The following is a 23,328-nucleotide window of genomic DNA, read 5'->3' as shown; positions in this document are numbered from 1 at the left end:
GACACATGGACAAAGAGTGTGGAATAATAGACACTGGATGTTCAGAAGGGTTGGAGGTTGGGGGAGGTTGAGGGATGAGAAATTACTTAATAGGTACAATGTACATTATTTGGGTGATGTTTACACTAAAAGCCCAGGCTTCACCACTGTGCACTATATCCATGTGACAAAACTCCACGTGGACGCCCTAAATATATGCAAATTTTAAGAAATGTCCTCACCACACACACACACACACATGCGTGCGCGCGTGACTATGTGAGGTGATGGATATGTAAGCTAACTTGTAATTATTTCACAGTACACATGTAGATCAAAACATCATGTTGTAGATGTACAGCCTAGAGTGATGCAGTTGTACCTGCCAAGTACTTATTTGCCAGTAAAGCTGGGAGGGGAAAAGATCCTTAATTTGGTCACATACCTTTTGACAAGTAAGGTAACGTTTACAGACACCAAGGATGAGGATGTGGATACCTTTGGGAGCTATTATTTAGTCTCCCACACTCTCCCAAAGACATGTCCCAATTCTTGTTTAGGATGAAAACTAAAGGACTCATTGCCTTCCCCCAGGAAAGCTAGGAGACAAGACAGGAGAACAAAATCCTTACATTGAACTTGGTTCTTCCCATCAGTGCTGGCATGGAGGAGCCCTCTTGCAGCAGGTAGAAGTTGGCAGCCTGAGCTCTGGAGCCAGACTTCTGGGGCTAAATCCTGGCTCTGCCCTTCCTGGTAGAGGAACATAGGCAGGCTCCCCCACTCCTGCCGGCTTCCTCATCTGGAATGTGGGAATGGCAGTGGTGCCTAGCGTTGTGGTTGTTCTGAGGATGAAACGAATCCACGTTTGGATTCCCTGAAAAGCGGAGCCTGTGACGTGCACTTGAGAACAGGTGCTTTATTTGGGGAATGATCTCTGGATGCAGAATGAGGGAGTGAGCAGCAAGACAGGACACATTTTGGAAAACCAGCAGGAGGTGCATCATTGAGCTAGCTCGCATGGTGGGCAACTTCTGTGAAGTCCCATCGAGCCCCTCTAGGGAATTCTGCAGGACGGGCCTCAGAATCCACCCCATGCCTGCAGGGGAAAGTGGTCTGCACATGCCCTTTTGAGGACCTTCTCAGGATACACCCACATGGGAGTGAAGACAGTAGAAGGGGAAGAAGAGGGGCTAAGCAAGGTCAGGTCCGGGTGCAGCACAGCCAGCTCCCTGAGGAGCTCTTAAGAATGAGCTGTGCTGTGCATGGGTCCCTCCTTGAGGCAAACAGCCTGGGCTTCTCACCCCACCAGGTAGTCACTGGGCAGAGAAGCAGGGTGAGCAGGACATAACTCCCGGGTAACTCTGAGGGACACAGCTCCACTCACCTAAGGGCAGTCTTCTACGGAAGATGTGGCAGGAGCTGTCGGCAACACACGCAGCCGCTGGGGAGGAGTCCACCAACCTAGCCACAGGGACCCCAGGAAGCCTGGGTACTCAGAGAGCACCTTTCATAACAGCGTCTGCTATTATTACTCAAAAGCAACACCCAATGTCTGCTCCATACCAGGACCTCCTCCCCACAGTAAGGGGAGGAAAGGGAAGCACCTCCACCAGCCAGGGCACTTCCCTTTCCTCCTCCTTGGGCCATGCAACGGGATGAAAGCTCACCTTTCCCTCCCCTTTTCTCTCTCACCTCTTCACAGGTTTCTGACAGATGTGACTACGTCTTTGTCAATGGGAAAGAAATGAAAGGCAAGGTCAACGTGGTGGTGAACTTCACCTACCAGCACCTGAGCAGCCCCCTGGAGATGACAGTGTGGGTGCCCCGGCTTCCGCTGCAGATCGAGGTCTCTGACACCGAGCTCAATCAGATCAAGGGTTGGAGAGTGCCCATCATCTCCAGCAGGAGGTGGGTATGTCCCTGAAACTCCATGGCAGGCTAAGAAGGAAGTGTACGGGGTGGTAAATTTGGGCATGACTGGGTCTGAGGATGCATGTGGTACCCTAAGGACCAAGCCTCCCTCCACCGCTCAGCTTGGATTTGCCCTGTGTTGGCTTCATTCTCTATCAGCGTTTTTTGGGAGGTTCCAGGCTTTCATCCTCTCTTCTCTGCAACTCCAGCAGAAAGTGCCTCTTCTCCTTCCCACTAGTTCCAGCGAAGTCCTGGATTTAAGTCTTATCCTCACTGGGATTTTGTGGCCTCCCTTATCTAGTTACTGTAGCCAAGGCCCTCAAACACACTGAGTGGCTGGCTGGACTCCCCACCTAGAGCCAGAGGAGCTACAGGAAGAGGTGCACCAAGGCTGAACGAATGAACAAATTCTAGGAGAAGGGAAAATTGATGCTGGAAAGGAGGAGGCAGCAGATGTTCCCTAGAAGGACATCTGACAGGGTCAACCTGACCTGAACTGCCTCTCTGTGCTCCAGTCCAGAAGCTCTGAGCTCTCTGCCTTGGTGAAATGAGGTCTGAGGCTTGTCCACTGAGTGTCTGGTACATTACCCCGATGGTGCTTGGTAGAGCCCCAGGAGTCTCCACCATCTACCATCGGGCAACCACATGAGTACCATGTAAAGAGAGTGGTAGGAGCTCAGGCTCTTCATTCAAAGACTTTGTCATCTCAGAGAAACCGTGTATAAGAATTCATGTATTAGGGACATGTTGATTGCTAAAAGTATATGCATTATGAGACAAGGAAATATTTCTGGAGTCTGTGTACTCAGCAGGGGGTGGAGAATTGGGGCTTAGCTGAGGGATAACTTATATTCCCTTCCTTGCAAGCTCATTCCTTTGGTCCCATGACCCCTGGGAGAGGGGATGCTTCAAGGACGAAGGCTGTGGGTCTCAGGGACAGTTGGGAGCTGGCTTCAGCAATGATTCTTTCTTTCTCAGCCTCTGGGGTTTCTGCTATTGAGTTGAGGGTGTGGATTAGAGAATGACCGTTGGTGCTGCGGAGGGAAAACTGTAGGGGAAGATTCGCCAAAGACCTGGCTGAGTCTCACTGCAGCGCATCCCACACGCTGTCACAGCTGCCTGGTTCAGACATGGCAGTGGAGTGAGTGTGAGAGGGAACAGCTGCTGTTCTGATGGAGACCGAGAAGGTGCCATCAAAGGGCAAACTGCACAGAAGGGACCAGATGTTGAGGGAGCAGCTGACATCTGTCTCCTTCCAAGCATCCTGGCCCTCTCTGCCTTTCTTATCACATTTGGCCTCACCTTGGGTTACATATTCACCTGCTTTGTGTGCTGGGTTACAGAGCCACACCACTCATCCCTAGCCTTGTCATGTTAGCTATCCATTCTGTCTAACGTAGTGGTTTATCCCAAACCTTAGTGGTTTAAAACTTATCCCCAAAGTTAATGTGGCTTAAAAGAACAACATGCCAGCCAGGCATGGTGGCTCATGCCTGTAGTCCCAGCGCTTTGGGAGGCCGAGGCAGGCAGATGGCTTAAGCTCAGGAGTTTGAGCCTGGGCAACACAGCAAGACCACATCTCTACATAAAATTTTAAAAATTAGCCAGGCATGGTGGCTTGCACAGTAGTCCAAGCTATTCAGGAGGCTGGAGTGGAAGGATTGCTTGAGTCCAGCAGTTCGAGGCTGCAGTGAGCTGAAATTGCACCACTGCACTCCAGCCTGGGTGACAGGGCAAGACCCTGTCATAAAAAGAGAAAGAACAACATGTATTATCAAACAGTTTCTGTGGATCTGGAATCCAGGCGTGGCTGAGCTGGGTCTTCTGAGCAGGGTCTCTTACAGGCTGCAGCCCAAGTGTCAGTGGGGCTGGGGTCCCATCTCAAGGCTCATGTGGGGAAGGATCTACATGCAGGCTCACTCGTGCGGTTGCTGGCTAGTCTCAGTTCCTCGCTGGTGCTGGCCAGAGGTCACTCTCAGCTTCTAGCTGGGTGGAAATCTCTACAGCTTGGCTCACAGCATGCAGCTCACTTCATCAGAGTGAGCAACTGCAAAGAACCAAGGAAAGAAAACACAAGCAAGACAGACAGGCTTTTCAAGTCTAGCCATGAAAGTGACCATTCAATCACTTTTGCCATAACTTTTTCATTGGATGAAAGAAACTAGGTCCAGCCCACACTCAAGGGGAGAGGTTTACACAAAGTGGTAAACCCCTCACCAGGAGGTGAGGGGCCACTGTGAACACTTTAAACTCTGCTGGCTGCACCGGCCATGCTGATGGGTCAGTGCTCGTGCCAGAGCAGTGGTTAGTATCTGAAGTTCACCTCTGCATGTCTGGCTGTAAACTCCTTGAAGTCTCATGGCCTACTTACCTCTGCAGCCCCCACCAGGCTCCACACACAGCCCCTTACAGAGGACCAACAAGTAACTGTCTGTAAACTGCACTGCCTCTTTCACAGGCCTGCCGGGGACAGTGAAGAGGAGGAGGATGATGAGCGGAGGGGCCGCGGCTGCACCCTGCAGTACCAGCACGCCATGGTGCGGGTCCTGACGCAGTTTGTGGCTGAGGCGGCCGGCCCTGGGGGACACCTGGCCCACCTGCTGGGCTCAGACTGGCAAGTGGACATCACGGAGCTGATAAATGACTTCATGCAGGTGGAGGAGCCCAGGATCGCCAAGCTGCAAGGTGGACAGATCCTGATGGGGCAGGAGCTTGGGATGACCACCATTCAGGTAAAAAAAAAAAAAAAAAAAAAATCCCCAAATCAAGATCTCTCTGTCTTCCCACCTCTGCTCTACCTAGAGGAGAAATCAGCTGTTTGTCATTGCTGGGAATGGTATCTATTTTTAGGATGGGTAAATTCAAAGAAATTGTGGAGTAAGCGATACAAGTGATGTTGGCTGGGTGTGGTGGTTCACGCTTGTAATCCCAGCACTTTGGGAGGCCGAGGCGGGCAGATCACCTGAGCTCAGTAGTTTGCGATTAGCCTGGGTAACATGGCAAAACCCCATCTCTACCAAAAATACAAAAAATTGCCCGAGTGTGGTGGTGCATGCCTGTGGTCCCAGCTACTCGGGAGGCTGAGGTGCGAGGATCGCTCGGGCCTGGGAAGCAGAGGTTGCAGCGATCTGAGATCGTGCCACTACACTCCAACCTGGATGATGGAGCTAGACCCCATCTCAGACAAAACCACAATACAAGCCATGTAATGATGTGATGAGAATTTCAAAATTCCTCGCATATTACTTATAGGTGAGAAACTCTGGGCTGGCTCCCATGGTGGCTCACACTTGAAACACATTATTTTGCCCAAGCCATGGTAGGCGTTACCATCTTGGTAAACAAGCTTTTGAGGTGAGCTTACCTGATCTGAATCACAGGCACGGCCAGCAACTTCCTGCTGAGCCACTTTCCGCCACTGAGCATGGTCACCTAAACCTTCCCACGGCTTCAGGATATTGTGGCCGCCCCTACCGAGTCACAACCGCGGGCCTGATGAGAACCTGAACAACTCAGAAATGTGCTAAAGGAAGAAGTGAAGTTATTGTGCCTCCATATGTCTTGTGGGCCCCTTCTGCTGGGGAGCGGGTGATGGAGAGGACCAGTGGCAACACTTGGGTTTTGAAACAAACACTTTAACCAAACAGTGTTCTGGGAGGCTTGTAAGGGTTTGGTCATTTACCTCCCAGCTGAGAACAAAGCAAGAGATTGTTTTCTTTCTGTGTACATGTAAGGGGTGCAAGTGCAGCTTTGTTACCTGGACATGTTGCGTGTCTGCCTTGTTAGTGTAGCCATCACCCAAATAGTGTACATTGTAGCCAAAGGAAGAGTGTATTACTCAGCAGCTGCCCCATCTGCAGGCAATGCGATTGTCTTATCAGGCAATCTGTGAGGTTTCTAAAACAGCTGTGCATGAGGAATCATTATAACTGAGACTAGATTGGATCGTGGAAGATTTAAAACATATCCATTCTAGAAAATTGGCTGGTATATCTAAAACTTCATTTTATCCAAGGAGGAAAATAAATGGGTTTGGGCCATAGACCAGGAGTCACATGCTCTAATGATCTCTAAAGGCTGAGAAGCTACCATCAGTGAGGAGAGTAGGCTGGGTGTGTGCTGAAAGACAGACAGCAGCTGATTTTCCTCTGAGTGTTAGAGAGACAACAGGGAGTGGTGGTGCCTGTGGAAAAGGGGCAAGCTCTTACTCAGAGCCAAAAGCTGCCAAGAAGAAACGCAAGTCCACTGCAGCCATATGTTGCAATTTTCCAGAAAAGCTGGAAGTCTATGTTTTTATATGAAATCTTCTGGCTCTCTAAATGATGGTCATTAATTCTACCTTAAAATATGATTTATGTCAGATAAAACATATCTGCCTCATAGATGAGAGCTTGCAACCTCCACAATTGACTAAGAAGTTGAAAGACCTGAATCCCTACCATAAATCTATAGGCTAAACTGATACTGATGCCCAGAAACTCACAGCGAGATGAGAATTTGGTATTAACATCTTCCCTTACGTGATAATTTAAGTGCAAAGGGGAAAAGCCATACCGTTCTGAAACCAGGTGTCAGGGAAGAGGAAGTGGGCCAGCTTCCCACACATTAAACATGAACATTATTTTGGTGAGGCCTCTACTCCTGCGAGCCTTGGTTCTTTTCTCTTTTTTCTCACTGTGTCCTCCTGAGTCATAAATTCACTCGTTCACTTTCTTCTGGGGACACATCTCTCATGCTCGCCACCATTTAAATTGTCCCAACCGGACCAGAAAGTGAAGGTGGCATTCGGGTAGAAGTATGGAGCTTTGATTCCTGGTCTTAAAGGGTCCCGGGAAAACTGCTGTCTTGACCTACATCATAAATATCACCAAAAACTTGAAAAGAGAAAGAGGTTGAGAAAGCAGGAGAATGGAGGATGAAGCCCATCTCTTCTAGAAGGTTGAGTTATACAGGGCTGTGAGGAGTCGAAGACAGCTGTTTATCATTTGGGCGAAGGGTGAGAGGAGGAAGAAGTGATTCCACAGACGTTCCTCAAAAGCAGGATTTCCTGCTCAGGGTCTAAATTCCACATAAGCCTCATTTTCCAGGTCATTCCAGGTGTCCAGAGGAGAAATGAGGCTTTGGGTTGTGGGCATCAGGCGTAGACATTCAGAACCTACGTTTATCAGAATATGCCCAACGATATTCCTCATCACCAGGCATCATGCGCTGCGTTTCCCAAAGTGTACAGTGTGGCCTCCAGTGACACGCGTGATTGAGATGGACCAGCAGGATCCACCTTCTAGTTGCACATTGGTTTTTATGTGCAAGAGCGAAAGCTATCAATATGTAACCAGTACACCCAACCTGTTATTCACGGGTGATAGGAAGGCTTTTGAAAAAAACAAATCATTTAAGTAAAATAAATAATTTTAAACAAAATGCACACTGTGCTGTAGAAGAATTACAAAGCTAGTAGTCGAATGAAAACGTCAGTTCCTCCTGTCCAGGATGGAGCATGGTGGGAAACGGAGCTGATGTGTGGGGTGTGGGGAGAGGGCCAAGCCGTACCTGCCCACTCCTTGACACCACCTTGCTTTATGCAAAAAATGCATTACATTTTCTCAAGCAATATATATGATTTAGAAGGTGGTGTGAGTGGGAAAGGCCTGTTCTCATTCATTCTGGCTCACATGTTGCCCTGCCGCTGCCTGCACACCGGCACTTCCTCCTGCACCACAGAAAGCCTTTCCTTGTCATGTCGCTTCTGCCCTCCAGATCCTGTCTCCTCTGTCAGACACCATCCTCGCTGAAAAGACCATCACTGTGCTGGACGAGAAGGTGACCATCACAGACCTCGGGGTGCAGCTGGTGACAGGGCTGTCACTCTCCTTGCAGCTCAGCCCAGGAAGCAACAGGGCCATCTTTGCCACTGCAGTGGCTCAGGAACTTCTGCAGAGGCCAAAACAGGTATGGAGGAGGGCTTGAGACACACTTCAGCAGGGTCCCTCACCAAGTGGATCACACACCAGGCAGGCACCACGCCAGGTGGGTTGCACAATAGAGTGGGATCATATATCGGGCGTTTGTTTCTCCATCTGCAGAGGGCTCTTCTGAAGCAGGTGACTGCTCTGCCTCATGTTTCCCAGCTCCCCCATGCAGAGGTGAAAAAAATAAATACATATATACATAAGGATTGCAACATGCGAAAAATGAGAAGCCATTAAGGGGCAGGAGCCCTGGAGGAAAGGCCCGCCCCTCATCCACCATAGTGCAAGTGTATGCAGGTGGTCACCTGTGCTCTCCACACGCTTCCTGCTTCCATGAGGGCATGAGGGCACGTGCAGGCTCAGAGCAGGTGCACAGCCTGATGCCAAGGTCCTGCTGGAGCGGAGGGTGACAGACCTGCTGAGTGGGGAGCCTGTGGCGGGAGATCGCTTCCAGACCATTCATTGTTCAGCTCAAGGCAGAAACAGAGAATTCATGGAGATGTCAGTCACAATTTTCTTTTACTTTATTTGGAACCAGTGTGAGCTAATAGAGTGTGTTTTGTGTGTTGTATGTGTGTTGGGTGCATATGTATGTGTGTTGTGTACATATATGTTGTTTTTGCTTTGTATGTCTGTGTATGCATGTGTGTGTCTTGTGTCAGTATTTCGTGTTGCTTGTTTTGTGTTGTGTGTGTTGCATGTGTGCTTGTGTTGTATAGGCACCTGTATGCATGTATATATGTGTGTTGTGGGTCTATGTGTGTCGTGTATGTATGTTTTTGCTTTATGTGTGTCTGTATGCATGTGTGTATATGCATGTGTGTCTTGAGTATTTTCTGTTGTGTGTATGCTTGTGTTGTATAGGTGCCTGTGTGCATGTATATATGTATGTGTGTTGTGTATATGTGTGTGATGCATGTGTTTGTATGTGGATACAATGGCTTACAAAGGGGACTGTTATAGGGGACCTTTGAATGTAGTAAGTTCTCCCTCATTAGAGGTGGATAAACATTATTTCTTAGAACATAGGAATTTGGGTGAAGCTTGCTTAATAACAAAACATGGTGGTTGCAGGTCATTAGTTCTTTTGCCCCATGAAAAGGGATCATCCTCATGTGGGGCAGCTGGAATCCCTCCAGCCCATATGGGACATTGTTCTGACTGCTTCCCTTCTGGATCAGGAGCCTTTTCTACGCACTCTTCCTCAGCAGGGTGAGGTACCAGGCCTGCCCTGCCTTCATGCACCAGCTGCGGCTGTGGCCATGTTCAGAGGAGGCAGGAGTGCCACACTGGACTTGCTAAGGGGCACAAAGAGCCTTCCCATTTTCCCAGCCTGCACCTGTCACATAATGCTTCCCTCTCAGGCATGAGCTAATCTCCTAGTCCTTATACTACAGTCTTTGTTTGCAGAGTTTTTGGTTAGAAAACACTTGAAAGTGGTTGACCCCAATAACAGAATCAAATTCTTGGCCAAAGCAAACCTCCTTTTCTCAAGGAAGGATGCCAGCCGAGAGGCAAGTTACAGACAGCAATGAAGAAATAACCTGAGGCTTTTCTCTGTCTTTGTGGGTGATAACATCAGCGGACCACCAGCTAGGCGTTAAGGAAAGGATAAGATGCAGCTAGAAGAAGGCCAGAAGGCTAATCCGTTCCTGACATGCAGAGCTAAACACACTACCCTGAGATTTGCTCTATGGTTGGTTTGCAGGGCTCTTACTCCCTGCCTGCAACTTGGCTCTGACAGTGGTAGTTTCAAGAACTCCGTTGTGCGTTTGAATGCTCTGCTCAGATTTCATGGCAGATTGAGAGAACCTGGTAAGTCAGTGTCATGTCCAGTAGCTTTTGCACTGTGCCTTGGCAAGGTTATCCGCTTAGCAGGCAGTCCAAGCCAGTGTCCAACAGAATAAGTACTTCTTGGCTGAGCTGAAGGAAGGAGCAGAGGCCACCAGCCACATTTGAGGAGCCTTTCTTCTTACTTCCAAAGACTAAACAACAACTGTGTAAAATTACTTCTGTCATGGTCAGGGGCCAGTAGGTCATAAGAGAAAAAAATCCACTCAAGCAAAAGCTTAAATAACAAAGGATGTGTTATGAGGATTATAGGGATCTCACAGAACCCAGCTGCAAGACCTTGGAGGAAAGGGAAGGTCAACACTTTCATGCCCACTCTCTCTCTCTCTCACCTGTGTTTTTATTTTGGTCTAATTCATTATTGTCTTCCTATGGATAAATGCCATGCCCAAACATTTGCTTATACATAGTCCATCAGAGGGCTTCGTTCCCCAGTTTTGTATGTGCCCCCACTACACATCTTCCCAAGCATAGCTTTGTCAGTTTTGTCTTTCTGGTTTCAAATTCAAGAGAGAAAGAGAAAGAGAGGAGAGAGAGAGAGTGATGCTGGCTGGCTCAGCATTGCTGAGATTGATGGCTCTAATGGCAGCAGCTGTCTCATTCCAATCAGCTGTTGCTGTGGCCCAGCGGGCAGGGTCATGGGCCACCTAGTGCCGTTCATCATCTCGGGCTTGGGGCGGAGCAGGTTCTCTGAGAGGGAGGGAGGAAGCAATGGATCTGCCACTGCTGTCAAGCATAATGACATCTTCACTAAAATTAAAGGCTGGCATGAAATTGGAGGTTATCTCCAATGATCTGCCTGGTCAAACTATTTGCAAAGAAAGTTGGTCTAAATCAACAAAGTGAAAACAAGCTCTGGCTGCTTTTTGGTCTTCCAGTTTCCTCCAGTTGGGTTGGGTGGAGGAAGAGATGAAGACTCTCCAATCAAGATGCTTCTCCCTCTCCTGCTGTCAGGCTTAACTCCTCCCTCCAAGCCAAGACTATGGCCTGAGGCCAGGACAGATCCACTCCTGCAGACCCAGAAAAGGCAAGGCTGGCAAAACCACAGCCTGCAGCCCTGCAGTGGGACCTCATCTAGATCAGAGGCTTTTATCTGTATTGCCAGTAATCAGTGGAGACTCAGTATTACAACTTAAAAATAATGTAATAAATATTTTCCATTTGAATGTGTAACACTTGTAAATGATTCCACTAACCAGTAATTTCCTTTGTCGTGCAATTTATTATTGTTCAGAAGTTGATTCTGAACAGCCCAAGGGCCCATCTTCCTTTTATAACACCTACAGGAGGAGAAAAAAAAAAAAAAAAAAAAAAAGCAAATCTTCTTACGGATTGTTTAATACTGGCCCTGTTTTGTCATTTGTTTTATTTTGCTTTTTTGCATCTTTGTGAGAATTCATTTTCTTTTATACTCTTGGTACCTCTTATCACTTATTTCTACACTGTTTGAAAGGTTTGTCTTTGTTCTTGTAGCAATATTTTTGCCATTGTGTGTCTACTGTACTAAGACTTGGGGCTCAATGAGCTTTTTGGCCCATTTGATTAACTTACATATTTTTCTCCATAGGAAGCAGCCATCAGTTGCTGGGTCCAGTTCAGTGATGGCTCAGTCACACCCTTGGATATTTACGATGGGAAAGACTTCTCCTTGATGGCCACATCTTTGGATGAGAAGGTAGTCTCCATCCACCAAGACCCCAAATTCAAGTGGCCTATCATTGCTGCGGAAACAGAAGGACAAGGCGCCCTGGTCAAGGTGGAAATGGTTATCAGTGAATCCTGCCAGAAATCCAAGCGGAAGAGCGTGTTAGCTGTTGGAACGGCAAACATCAAAGTTAAATTTGGCCAAAACGATGCTAACCCCAACACCAGTGACAGCAGACACACAGGGGCAGGGGTTCACATGGAAAACAATGTCAGTGACAGAAGGCCCAAAAAACCCTTGCAGGAATGGGGGAGTCAGGAAGGACAGTACTATGGCAGTTCTTCCATGGGACTCATGGAGGGACGGGGCACCACGACAGACAGGTCCATCCTGCAGAAGAAGAAAGGCCAGGAAAGCCTTTTAGATGACAGCAGCCACTTGCAGACCATCCCCAGCGACCTCACCAGCTTCCCAGCCCAGGTGGACCTCCCCAGAAGCAATGGGGAAATGGATGGGAATGACCTTATGCAGGCATCCAAAGGGCTGAGCGACTTAGAAATTGGGATGTATGCTTTGTTGGGAGTCTTCTGTTTGGCCATTTTGGTCTTCTTGATAAACTGTGTGACCTTTGCATTAAAATACAGACACAAACAGGTTCCCTTCGAGGAGCAGGAAGGGATGAGTCACTCTCATGACTGGGTTGGGTTAAGCAACCGGACAGAGCTGTTGGAGAATCACATCAACTTTGCCTCCTCGCAAGATGAGCAAATCACTGCCATTGACAGGGGCATGGATTTCGAGGAAAGTAAATATCTCCTCAGCACAAACTCCCAAAAAAGCATCAACGGGCAGCTGTTCAAACCTTTGGGACCCATCATCATTGATGGGAAAGATCAGAAAAGTGAGCCCCCAACATCCCCTACCTCAAAAAGGAAAAGGGTAAAATTTACCACCTTCACCGCCGTCTCCTCAGACGACGAGTGCCCCACCAGGAACTCCATCGTGATGAGTAGCGAGGATGACATTAAGTGGGTCTGCCAGGATCTGGACCCTGGGGACTGCAAAGAGCTGCACAACTACATGGAGAGGTTACATGAAAATGTGTAAGCCAGACACACGCAGACATTGGTTCTCACTCACCTTTCAGCCTTTAATTCCAGGATGTGTAGCAACGGTGCCCCCGGAAGAGAAACAAAGCAGCAGGACAAAATAAGGATGACACTATCCATAGAGCCTCAGCCAGTGACCCCGGCTCGGCGGCAAGGCCTGGAGTCCGCGTCGACGCACACATTCCAGAGTACAGTGTCTTGCTTAAAAGAGGTTTATCATGCATGGCAAGATTTTTAAGACTTGAAACAAAAACAAGTTCTGAATCACTGAGCGTCTGAGAGCGTCCAGGAAAGAACAGCCTCTCTCTCTCTCTCGCTCGAATCAAAGCAATTTGGATATTGTAAAATCCACATGGCTCCAATATTCAATATTGCAGACTATGGAAGAAAAGTGCAACTCAGGTGGAGCATCCATGGATCGCATCCATGGATCCATGGGAGGAAGCGTGTCATCGAAACTGGAGCAGCACATCTTGCTGTGAGCGCGATCACAGGCAGGCCAGTGCCGCCGTCAGCTGTGGGAGGCATGATTGTGAGTCATTGTCTCTCAAAGGCTGGGCCAGAGCTGGCTCAGATCATGGACAGGCCAAGGAAGTGGCTGACAAGGACTGAAAGGGAACATGTGGGCTAACAGGCCACAAATACCTTTGTAACTACATGCCAAGGACAAACACACGGACGCAAATCCTCTGAGCCCTTCAGGGTACTTCTTTATTTGTAAACTAAGGATACTGGGCATAGAATTTGAATCAGGTTCAAAGAACCAGGCTCTTTTGATTCATATCAAGTTCACAATGTATCCATTTCTATTCCTCCACTGCATTGCCATCCTCCCCAAAGCCGTTGGTCACCTGTGGGTGGGGGAGGGAGAGGGCAGTTTGTAGTATTTGCTGGGTCTTTTTTCTCCCCCTGGGTTTTGTGTCAACTCCCAAGTGACATTCTGTAGAGAAGCTCCCCTGGCAACCTGGGCATATGTCCCACGCCGTCCATCTTTGAAGAGGCTGGTCTCTAGGCATGGGCGGTAGTCACGGTGAATTCCGTACCAGGGGATATACATTCCCTTGCTTTACTAGAAAGAAAACAGGGCCACTTGGGATGGGTCTTTCACTGTTCATGGCAGATCTCCTGTCCAAGAATGTGGCCTCGAGGCTGTTGAGACAAATCGGGGTGCCTGTGTGGAACGTGCAGGGCGTGTGGAGTTGGGGGGTTCTGGGTGTGAAAGTGGTGGGTCCAGCAGGAAGCCCAGCCTCGCACACACCGGACAGCACAGAAACCTTCTTCATCTTCGTGGTGCGAAGGCATGAGGGGCATCAGTGTGTGTGGTGAAGATGCAGGTTTGCAAGCACTTGGTCCTGCAGTCAGCCCCGAAAGGTTCAGCACTGCTTAAGATCAGCATGACTCTGGATATCCCTGAATCCCTTCACTTATGAAGCCTATGAAGATGGGGGCAAGGATACATCAGAGAATTCCTGCCTCATCTCATGCTCACTCCAGGTAGAGAATGGTGTGTTGGGTGATTGCCAGCCAGATAGGATCCTGAGAAAGATGGTCGGGGGCAGCGGTTGGTGGGCAGAAGAGGCCATGCTGTTGAATTGATCTTCTATTTTTCCCTCTGTGTCATTTTCTTTCTCTCTCTCTGCTCTTCAGTTGTCTGTTTTCCAGTCTCTCTGTGTGTCTGTCTCTGTATCTCTCTCCTCCTTTGAACCTATCTTCTCCCTGCTTCCTCTCCATCTCTGTAATTTTGAGTGTGTGTCTTTACTCCTTCTTCCTCTCCATAGAATTGAATTCTCTTTAGATCATGTGTGTGTAAATTTCACCAGTTTACCCTCTCAACCTTAGCCCTCTCCCCTGCAACTGTGGTGCTCTTGAGACTGAGGTTTCTGCAGCCAGTAAGTCACCTGCTCCTGTCCACAAGCTTACCTACCTTGTTTGGTTGGGTGATTAAGCTGTCACCCCTTTTCCATGAGAATCCTTTGCTTTCAGTAACGTCCTCATATTTCTTTCCATTCTTACCTGTGTCATGTTCTGTTGAATACTGCAGCCGCTGCCCGCTTCCAAATCCATCTGCGTGTAGAATGTACTGTAGATTGTAAGAATGTAATATATATTTATAAAGTTACTTACTGACTGTAAATATAAAGTTTGCATTCAGTGGCTTTATGGCTGTCCTTTGTCTTCTACACGCTGACCCCCTCCAAGGGGCTGGCATCAATTGCAAATGGCTCTGCAAATGAGATGCTGATTTAAGGATCCCAGCACAATCCAATTCCACCTTTACATCATGTAGTGCTGCTCTCTGCACTGAGGGGATGTTGACACGTGATGACAAAGTGCATTGTGTACCAAGTATCTCTCCTCCAGGACCTGAAAGCATTTGCAACTAAATCACACGTGCAATTCTCTCCTAAAAGCCTGCTGACTGATGGTGGTAAGTAAGTGGAAACTGTGGCAGGCAAGCATGCATTCCAGCCTCCGTTTGGGCTGAGGTGAGGAAAATTCTCTGTCCTTCCTTTGGGTCTCGAGTGTACATACAATAACTCTGGACTGGGTTAAAAAGTTGTTGATTGTCGATTCCTTTATCAACTGCAGCCCCAAGACAATTCTACAAAACAAGAAGATGCATGGAATCCTTATATTCACGCAAACAATAGCAAGTGATTGATAGGTCAATCATTTATTCAGCCAGTATTTACTGAGCAGCTACTCTATTCTGTACCAGGAATAGCTGTGAGCACTAGAGACAGAGTCACGCATACAGCAAATGCACATGCACTCTCAAAAACCTTACTTATATCTATTTGGGTGGGGGGAGTAAACAGCAAACAAAATAATTTCAGATAGTCGTCATGGGTTTTTGTGTTTGTTTGTTTTTGCTTTGAGACAGGGTCTTGCTCTGTCTTGTTGCCCAGGCTGGAGTGCAGTGGCACAATCTCAGCTCACTAAAACCTCTGCCTCCTGAGCGCTCAAGTGATCCTCCCACCTCAGCCTCCCGAGTAGCTGGGACTACAGGAACATGCCACCACACTCAGTGAATTTTTGTACTTTTTGTAGATATGGGGGGGTCTTGCTGTGTTGCCCAGGCTGATCTTGAACTCCTGGGCTCAAGCAATCCTCCCACCTCGGCCTCCCAAAGTGCTGGGATTACAGGTATGAGCCACGGAACCCAGCCAGCCATAAGTTTTGTAAAAGACAATGAAACCGGTTGCAGAATGGAGAAAACTGAGCCAACAACATTCAAAACTTTGATGATTTCACCTTAGAAATCTAGATTTCTAGCATCGCTTAAGAATTCAGACACTGGCGAAATGGGGCTTCCAATCTGACTTTTGGCCTCGATGGGGCAGAGTGGCACTGAGGTTTCGAGTCCTCTCCACCCACGATGGCTTCTGGACCCAGAGTTGACCAACTCCACTTATGCTGCCTCTCACCACTCTTCTAATACAGAAGTGTTTCTCCCAAGTCACGGCTCTACCCAAAAGTGGGGGAAACAGAGAGGGAAGGAGCCGTGTGTTTTCAAGATCATTCAGAAAGAGCTCATTGCTTTACAAAAGGGAAGAAAAATCCTGTGTGTCTCCTAGGCAAATATAGAATGTCATGTCTAAAGAACACAACTGAAGATGCCATTATGATGCAAACCGTCATGTGATCTATGTGCCCAGAATCTGAGAAAGAACTGATAGGAAAGTCAACTGAAATGTCCACGAGGTGTCTTTTCGAATGTGAATAAATAAGTGATGCGGCTTGGTTTCTCTTGCACCTGGCTGGTTCGCTCTTTGACGCCACCTGCGGGGCCCCTGGAGGCACTGAGTTTCCCAAACTCCCAAGGAAGATGGTGCTGGAAGCTGGAGGGCTGCCGGCCTCATCAGCATCTCCGTTGGGGGCCTGTCCCTCGCGGCTTCTCAGTTCCCTTCCTGGACTCCGGCTACAGGTACTTTACCATAACTAAATACCACAAACTGGGCCGCTTTAATAACAGAAATGTATTGCCTCACTTTTCTGGAAGCCTGAAGTCTGAGCTCAGCGTGTCGGCAGAGCTGGTTCCCTCGGAGGGTTTGTGGGGAAACTCCTCCAGGCCTCTCCCAACTCCTGCGGTTGCTGGCATCTTGGTAGTCCTTGGCTTGTAGAAGCATCACTCTGATCTCTGCCTTCATCTTCATGTGACAGACTCCCTGTGTGTGTGCCTGTGTCCGAATTTCTTCTTTTTTGTGAGACAGGGATCTCACTTTGCTACCCAGGCTGGAATACAGTTGTGTGATCAACGCTCACTGCTGCCTCGACCTCCTGGGCTCAAGCAATCCTCCCACCCTAGCCTCTCAAGTAGGTGGGACTACAGACACACACCACCACACCTAGCTAATTTTTTAAATTTTTTGTAAATATGGGGTCTCACTATGTTGCCCAGGCTGGTCTCGAACTCCTGCCCTCAAGCAATCATCCCACCTTGGCCTCCCAAAGTGCTGGGATTACAGGATAAGCCACCATGCCCGGCTCCAAATTTCCCCAAGGAAACCAGGGCCCACTCTACTCCAGTATGACCTCATCTCAACTAATTACATCTGCAATGACCCTATTTCCATACAAGGTTGTCTTCTGATACTGGGCATTAGGATTTCCACTATGAATTTGGGGTGGGGGGAGACACAGTTCAATCCGTAACACCAGCCTCTGGTCCTAAGGTCCTGGGCAGCTAAGCCTGTGCACAAGCCGAGGGCAGCCAGTTGTGACTGCCCTGGCACTGGGCTGGTGGGGCCCACTGGCCTTCCAGGAATGCGTCTCATCCCTCAGAGCCTCGCCCTACCCTCGGTTTCACACCCGTTTTACAAATGAGTCTCTGCTAGGACACCCTGGGAGTGCAAGTGAACAATTTATCTTTTTCCTTCTGGGAAAGCTCAGAACTGTGAATTAGTTACTCAATTGGCGCTTCCCAAGGTGCAGTTATTAGCTCCTTGCCACCCTTTGTTTTGCCCTTGCAGCAGCAAATGATGCTCTGGCAGGAAGATGGGTGAGTCCGGGGTGTCCCCCAGTGGAGACTGGCATCCTCTGAGCCAGTGATTACTGTGGATGACTGATCCGGGGGGTGGAGAGGGGACGCAGAGGCGAGAAGTGCAACAGGCCAGAGGCCCGATGCAGTAGTGACTTGGATCAGAGGAATCTCTGCCTGGCCAACAGGTCCTTCTTCTCAAGCACACTGTGACACGCCTTCCCCACATCTGACCCCAAACGATATGAGTATATGGGAAAACATGCTGATCTGTTCATCAGAAAGTCGGAGAGAGGAGAATGCAGGGTCTGTCCTGGGTACAAAGGCTACCTGTGTTTTGGGAGATGTATTGGTTTCCTGGGGCCGTCATAACAAATCACTGCGAACAGGGCTGCTCACAGCAACCGGAATTTATTCTCTCACCATTCTGAAGGCAGAAAGTCCAAAGTCGAGGTGTTGGCAGAGGTGGTTCCTTCCAGGTGTTATGAGGCCAAATCAGCTCCATGCCTCCTCTTCCAGCTTCCGGTGGCTCGTGACAATCTGGGGTCTCCTGGCTGGTGGATACATCACTCTACCCCCTGCCTCTGTCATCACACGGCCCTCTCCCTGTGAGTCTTTGTGTCCAAGTTTTCTTAAGACATTCAGTTGCTGGATTTTGGATATACCCTAATTCGTATGACCTCATCTTACCTTGATTACATCTGCAAAGACCCTATTTCCAGATAAGGTCACATTCACAGGGATTAAGGGGTAAGACTTCAACATATCTTCCTGGGGGGCACATTCCCATCCACTCCAGGGAAAAAGAAGTCCCCATGGCAGAGAAGAAGTTCTGTCTTCCTGTTTGCTTTAAAGAGAATCCTTTTATTGCAAGTGATTAAAAAAATAAAGTGGGCTTAAGGGAAAAATAGCAGGGGTGAGGAAGAGGATGTGTTACTTTCTAGGATGGAACAAGCAGCAGTGCATCCAACATCCATCCCGGATGGTTGGCCCAGGGGCTCCCTGTCTCTTCTCCTCTCTCTGTTTTCCTCTATATTTGCCTATTTGTCTTCATTCTCGGACAGCCCATTCTACGTAGCAGCCTCCGGAAGCTCTAGACTTGTTATTAAAGTTGTGCAGGTAACAATCACAGAGCAAAGACAGTTAACTCCCAGCATGTTCAGAAAAAGTCCTCCATTGCCTCCTATTGGCCGGCATGAGTCACTGGCTAAACATAGATCTGTTGACGGAATGGCCCAGGCCTGGTCCCAAGTACCTTGCCCCAGCCCTGGCACCTGGAGAATGAGGAGCAAGTCCTCATCTAAACCACAGCATAGAGACTCAGAGGAGAGGTTCCAAAGGCAGCATGGAGACATTTTGCCATTAACTGGGGAGATGTATGCTGTTCTTGCAAAGCAATGCACCCCAGGGCGCCCTTTCATTGCCTCCTCCTGGCTTCTGTGCCCCCAGATTCCATTCCCACGAGTTTTGCTTTCTAGACATTCAAGAAGACTCCTGAGCCAATATTAAGGGACCCCAGAGAATGCTGGGCCATGGTGAAGAGTGGGAGTCAGCCCCTTCACAGAAAACCTCTGTGGGGCCACTGCAGAGACCCCGTCCTGTCTGGCCGAGTCCCCGTGAGCGCCCCCGCAGGGCCAGCACTCTGTGTAGCTGTTCTTTTTTGGACAGCCAGACCTTGAATTTTTCAAAGCTGTTTTTCCTGATGTTGAATCGAGCCTGACTCACCAATTATGCTAATGGACTCGGAGTCCAGTGGCCCATGATTGTCTCATGACTTTAAAAGCTTCCGCCAGGCTCTTCTTTGTTCCCCCTGCAGGCAGAGCATTGCGAGGCTCCTGGGTGTATCTTCTAAGTAGGCAGTCAATGTTTTCTAAATGAAAATTAACAGAGTGACCTTTAAAAAACATGATTTAAATCATGTCACTCCTGGCTTAAAACCCTCCAGTAGAGGCCCATAATTCCTGGAATAAAGTCTGGACTCCATCATATGACCAAAAGGTCTTATGTGATGCAGAGCTGCCTGCCACCCACCCTCACGCCCACCACCCACCCACTCGCCCACTGCGCTCCAACCCCACCAGTTTCCTTCTGTCTATTCCTCTGTCAAAAGAAGCGCACTCGCAGCTGGGCGCAGTGGCTCACGCCTGTAATCCCAGCACTTTGGGAGGCCGAGGTGGGCAGCTCATCTGAGGTCAGGAGTTCGAGACCAGTCTAGCCAACGTGGCGAAACCCCGTCTCTACTAAAAATACAAAAATTAGCCTGGCGTGGTGGTGGGCACCTATAATCCCAGCTACCTGGGAGGCTGAGGCAGGAGAGTCGATTGAACCTGGGAGGCGGAGGTTTCAGTGAGCCAAAATCGAGCCACTGCAGTCTAGCCTGGGCAACAGAGTGATACTCCATCTCAAGAAAAAGAAAATAAAAAGAAAATAAAAAGAAAAAAGAAAAGAAAGAAGCGTACTCCCACCTCAAGGCCTTTGCCCGTACTGCTTCTTTATGGAACTCTATTCCCCCAGATTCTCAAGGTCTCACCCCTCCCCATCATGCATGTCTCGGCTGATACTTCTATTCCTAAGAGAACACATCAGAGCAGCCTCACCCCTCCCATGCCACTTTCTTCCACTCTGATCATCTTATATAGTTGATAGCATTTAGAGCGCCCTAAAATTGTTCTGTTTGCTTTTAGCTTATTGTGTGTCTTCCCTAGTAGAATGTGAGTTCCAGAGGAGTAAGGAGATAGTTGAATCTGTTCCCTGCTATATACCCTATGACTAGAGTCATGCCTACAAAGAGTCAGCAATCAATAAACATTTTTTGGATGAATGGTTGCATGGCTAGATGATGGTGGATTGGTGGATGGGTGGATGGATGGATGAATGGATGAAGGCTCATTAGATAAATGGATGGTAGATGGCTGGATGGTTGGATGGATGGATGCACGGATGGATGAAGTTTGATTAGATGGACAGATAGATGGTGGATGATGGTGGATGGATGGATGGATGGACAGATAGATAATAAATGGTTTACAGAGCATCAGTGATGAAAGCACAATCTGATAAATTTAAGTGAGCCACCTAGTGAGAACCAGGAGACTGAATGCTGCCTGAGGATTGATTTTATATAATCCAATTGCTCTGCTATATGGACGTGACACTAGAGTCTTTCACTGGGCCAAAGACAAGCCTTCATCATCTCTGTACTGGTCATTTCAGGGGAGACAAAAATAAATTAGATGCAATTTCTTCCCTCAAGAGACACAGAAAATAAAACCTCTTGCCCTCTCTTTCTATAGCAACCTTGCTGGCTTTCTTTCTAGGCCTAGCCCTGTGTGAATGAAGCACGGTTTAAAAGAAACAGCCCTTCCTCCTCAGATTAAGCTTACTTAATGGAAGCCTTCCCCTTAACCAGGTTTCTGCCAGTCATATTCCATACAGTTGATAACTCCAGTCTACTGGTAAGCAGACATTTTCCTGGCTGGTTCATGTTTCCACGAAAAGGGAGGGGTCTCTTCTTCCTCTGTAGCCCCTCCAGCACTTGATACATGTTTGGGCTTGGGAGTGGAGGCACAGACAGTGTTGCCCAGTGCATTTCCCAGCTGCCTGGCAGTTCAGGAGGGGGCACGCAGCCAATTCTTGGGAACGGCCATGAACAGTAATGAGAGCTGTCACTTCCAATGACAACAGGTAAGAGCCAGTGTGAGCTCTCCATGTGCACATTGACACGTGGCATCACAGGAGGGAATCTGGAGAGCACCTCGTCCACATCAGACTCTTTTCAGCAAGAAACAGACCCTCGTTCTGCAATACCACTGGTATGTTGGGTTGTTTATTACTGTAGCAGCCCGCCCCCTGACCTGATGAATACAAGACTTATTAACTTATCAGATGCTGCTCGGCTTAGTGAGTAGCTGCATTCCAACAAGCACGTCTTCATGTGGAAGCGGGAACTTGGTGGGAAAGGCGAGGGTTGGATTCAGGCCAAACTTGGTTACTTTTCCCTTTTAAGGTTCTGCCTGACCTGGGCGCCCATGAAGTCTTGGCCTGAAGGAGCAGAACAGATGCATCATCCTGAGCGTGAAGAGGCCTCATTGTGATTTTTATTAGCAGCTGCAGGAAAGCGACAGTTGCGTGCCTTGCTCCTTGTGCTCGTGGCGGGTGTGAGCTCATTAGTCCGCTGACTGTCTGCTTTGCTCTGTCTGCAGTGATGCTGCCCAGAAGCCTGGCTTTCCCTAGAAGGCCCCTGTGCTGGTCAGTCCTCCAGCTGCCCTGCGTGCCCTCCTTCCTTCTGCTCCATGCAGATGTGCATTAGCGTGGGAGGTGCTGACCCAGCTCCAAAGAGTCAGGCTCTTCTGGGTTGCACGTCCTCGTGCCTCCTAACAGCTTCCTTGGACACTGCAAGCAGCTTAATGTCAGGAAACAGCAGGCCTGAGCTCCGTGCCAGCTGCCTCTCCTTCTGAGAGTGGCAGATGTGAGCTGCCTTCTAAACTCAAACCTCAGCGTGGCCTCTGCTGCTCAAAGAAAAGTGGAGGCTGCCCAACGGCTCCTGTGCTCCCCGTTCGTTTTTGAAGTATTTTATGATGTTAAGAGTTGATTCCGTAATACAGCCAGGAAACAAACACAAGCCACTCTGTCCCTGAGCCTCCAGTTCATCACTATAATGTGCAGAGAATGTCACTCGGACTGTGCACCCCTTGAAAAGGCCTTGCAGCCAGTAAAGGTCTGTGTGGACCCCCCAACTTTTCACAACATACCGGCGGCTCTGCCTGAGCATGCCTCTGTGGACCCCAATTCCTGTGGTTCTGTTGGCGGTTACTCCTGCTACTTAAGACACACCCTTTCTCATCTGTATGTCCAAAGCATTTTTTACTCCCCAACTTCCACTTCCATGACCCCAGCTCAGCCCCACGGCTTCAGTCTGTGCCCGCTGCTTCCCTGTGCCAAGCCTTTGCTAGAGCAGGTGAGCCCCATCCCACCAGAAGTCCGGGCCACCTCAGGAAGGTGGCTGGAGTGACCTTACAGGGGCAGTCACAAGACCTCCACCAAGCAGCAGCCTCTTCTTGGCATGCACGCAGGAAGAGCTGTTCAAACACTCAGCAGAGGTGACCGTCTTGAAGTGGACACAAGGGTCCCTGAGACTGTGTTATGTGGCATCGTCTGGCTAGGAGCCAACTCTACCTCGGCCAGCCCTTGGCCTCCCCCTAGCCTGGTGGGTCTGCAGAGAAGCTGGAGTTACTTAAGCCCAAGGCCTCAAGCCAGGTTTCTCTTGAACTCCAGGCCTTGTAACAAAACAGATCATGGTCTTCCAACCTCAAGAAGGGTAGTGAAGGCTACACCCCAGAAAAGAGATGAACGCCAATGAAAATAGATATTTTTGTCCTTCCTAGCAGGTCCATAGAAGACAAAATCACCAGCGCCTTCTTCTATCCCTATCATTTTAGGAGGATGTAAACCAAGAATATCTCTCAAGTCACCAGATTAAGCTAAATATTTCAGTGCATAATTTCCCTTTTCAAAATTTCCATTGTTCCATGAAAAAGAACCATCCCTGTCCACCTTCAGGGTGGGTTTTCTGGGCCCCCCTGTCCTTAAGGGGCAGGAGATTCCTTCCTATCATCCTCCTGCCCTGGCACCTGCAGTGGCTTCAGACACCACATGAGGTAGACTTTGCTGCTCCCTTGGGGTGGTTCTGTCCATTCCCAAGGGGCATTCTCCCAGCCATGACTGTCACCTATGATTTACCGTGGGGAAGATAGTCACTGAGCCTGGAGGGACCCTGGTGCAGAGCTCAGGCACCAGTAAGTGAGATGACTTCCCAAATTATATTTTTCTCCTTTGATAAATAAACAAAATCTAAGTTCTCCCAGTTTTAAAAAGTCTCAAGGA

General features: G+C 48.7%; 1 protein-coding gene and 1 long non-coding RNA gene across 2 annotated transcripts in view; one reads left to right on the top strand and one right to left on the bottom strand.

Annotated features, from left to right (window-relative positions):
- TMEM132D (transmembrane protein 132D) overlaps positions 1 to 14,620 on the top strand; it is an 825,211-nt gene extending 810,591 nt beyond the window's left edge. Inside the window, exons 6-9 of the mRNA XM_019039446.4 lie at positions 1,682 to 1,887; positions 4,349 to 4,622; positions 7,648 to 7,839; positions 11,278 to 14,620. Coding sequence (XP_018894991.3) covers positions 1,682 to 1,887; positions 4,349 to 4,622; positions 7,648 to 7,839; positions 11,278 to 12,462 — 1,857 coding nt within the window. The 3' untranslated portion in view covers positions 12,463 to 14,620. The remainder of the gene's footprint in view (positions 1 to 1,681; positions 1,888 to 4,348; positions 4,623 to 7,647; positions 7,840 to 11,277) is intronic.
- The window catches only part of LOC129526043 (uncharacterized), a 47,823-nt gene continuing 35,386 nt past the window's right edge, over positions 10,892 to 23,328 (bottom strand). The window contains exons 2-4 of the long non-coding RNA XR_010129453.1: positions 12,496 to 15,066; positions 11,262 to 11,431; positions 10,892 to 10,990 (exon numbers count right to left, since the gene is read on the bottom strand). This is a non-coding gene — a long non-coding RNA (uncharacterized lncRNA). The remainder of the gene's footprint in view (positions 10,991 to 11,261; positions 11,432 to 12,495; positions 15,067 to 23,328) is intronic.

Source organism: Gorilla gorilla, chromosome 10 (assembly GCF_029281585.2).
Source record: "Gorilla gorilla gorilla isolate KB3781 chromosome 10, NHGRI_mGorGor1-v2.1_pri, whole genome shotgun sequence".
NCBI classification, from domain to species: domain Eukaryota; kingdom Metazoa; phylum Chordata; class Mammalia; order Primates; family Hominidae; genus Gorilla; species Gorilla gorilla.
The sequence above is the reverse complement of the archived record's forward strand: the minus strand, read 5'-3'. Positions and strand labels throughout refer to the sequence as shown.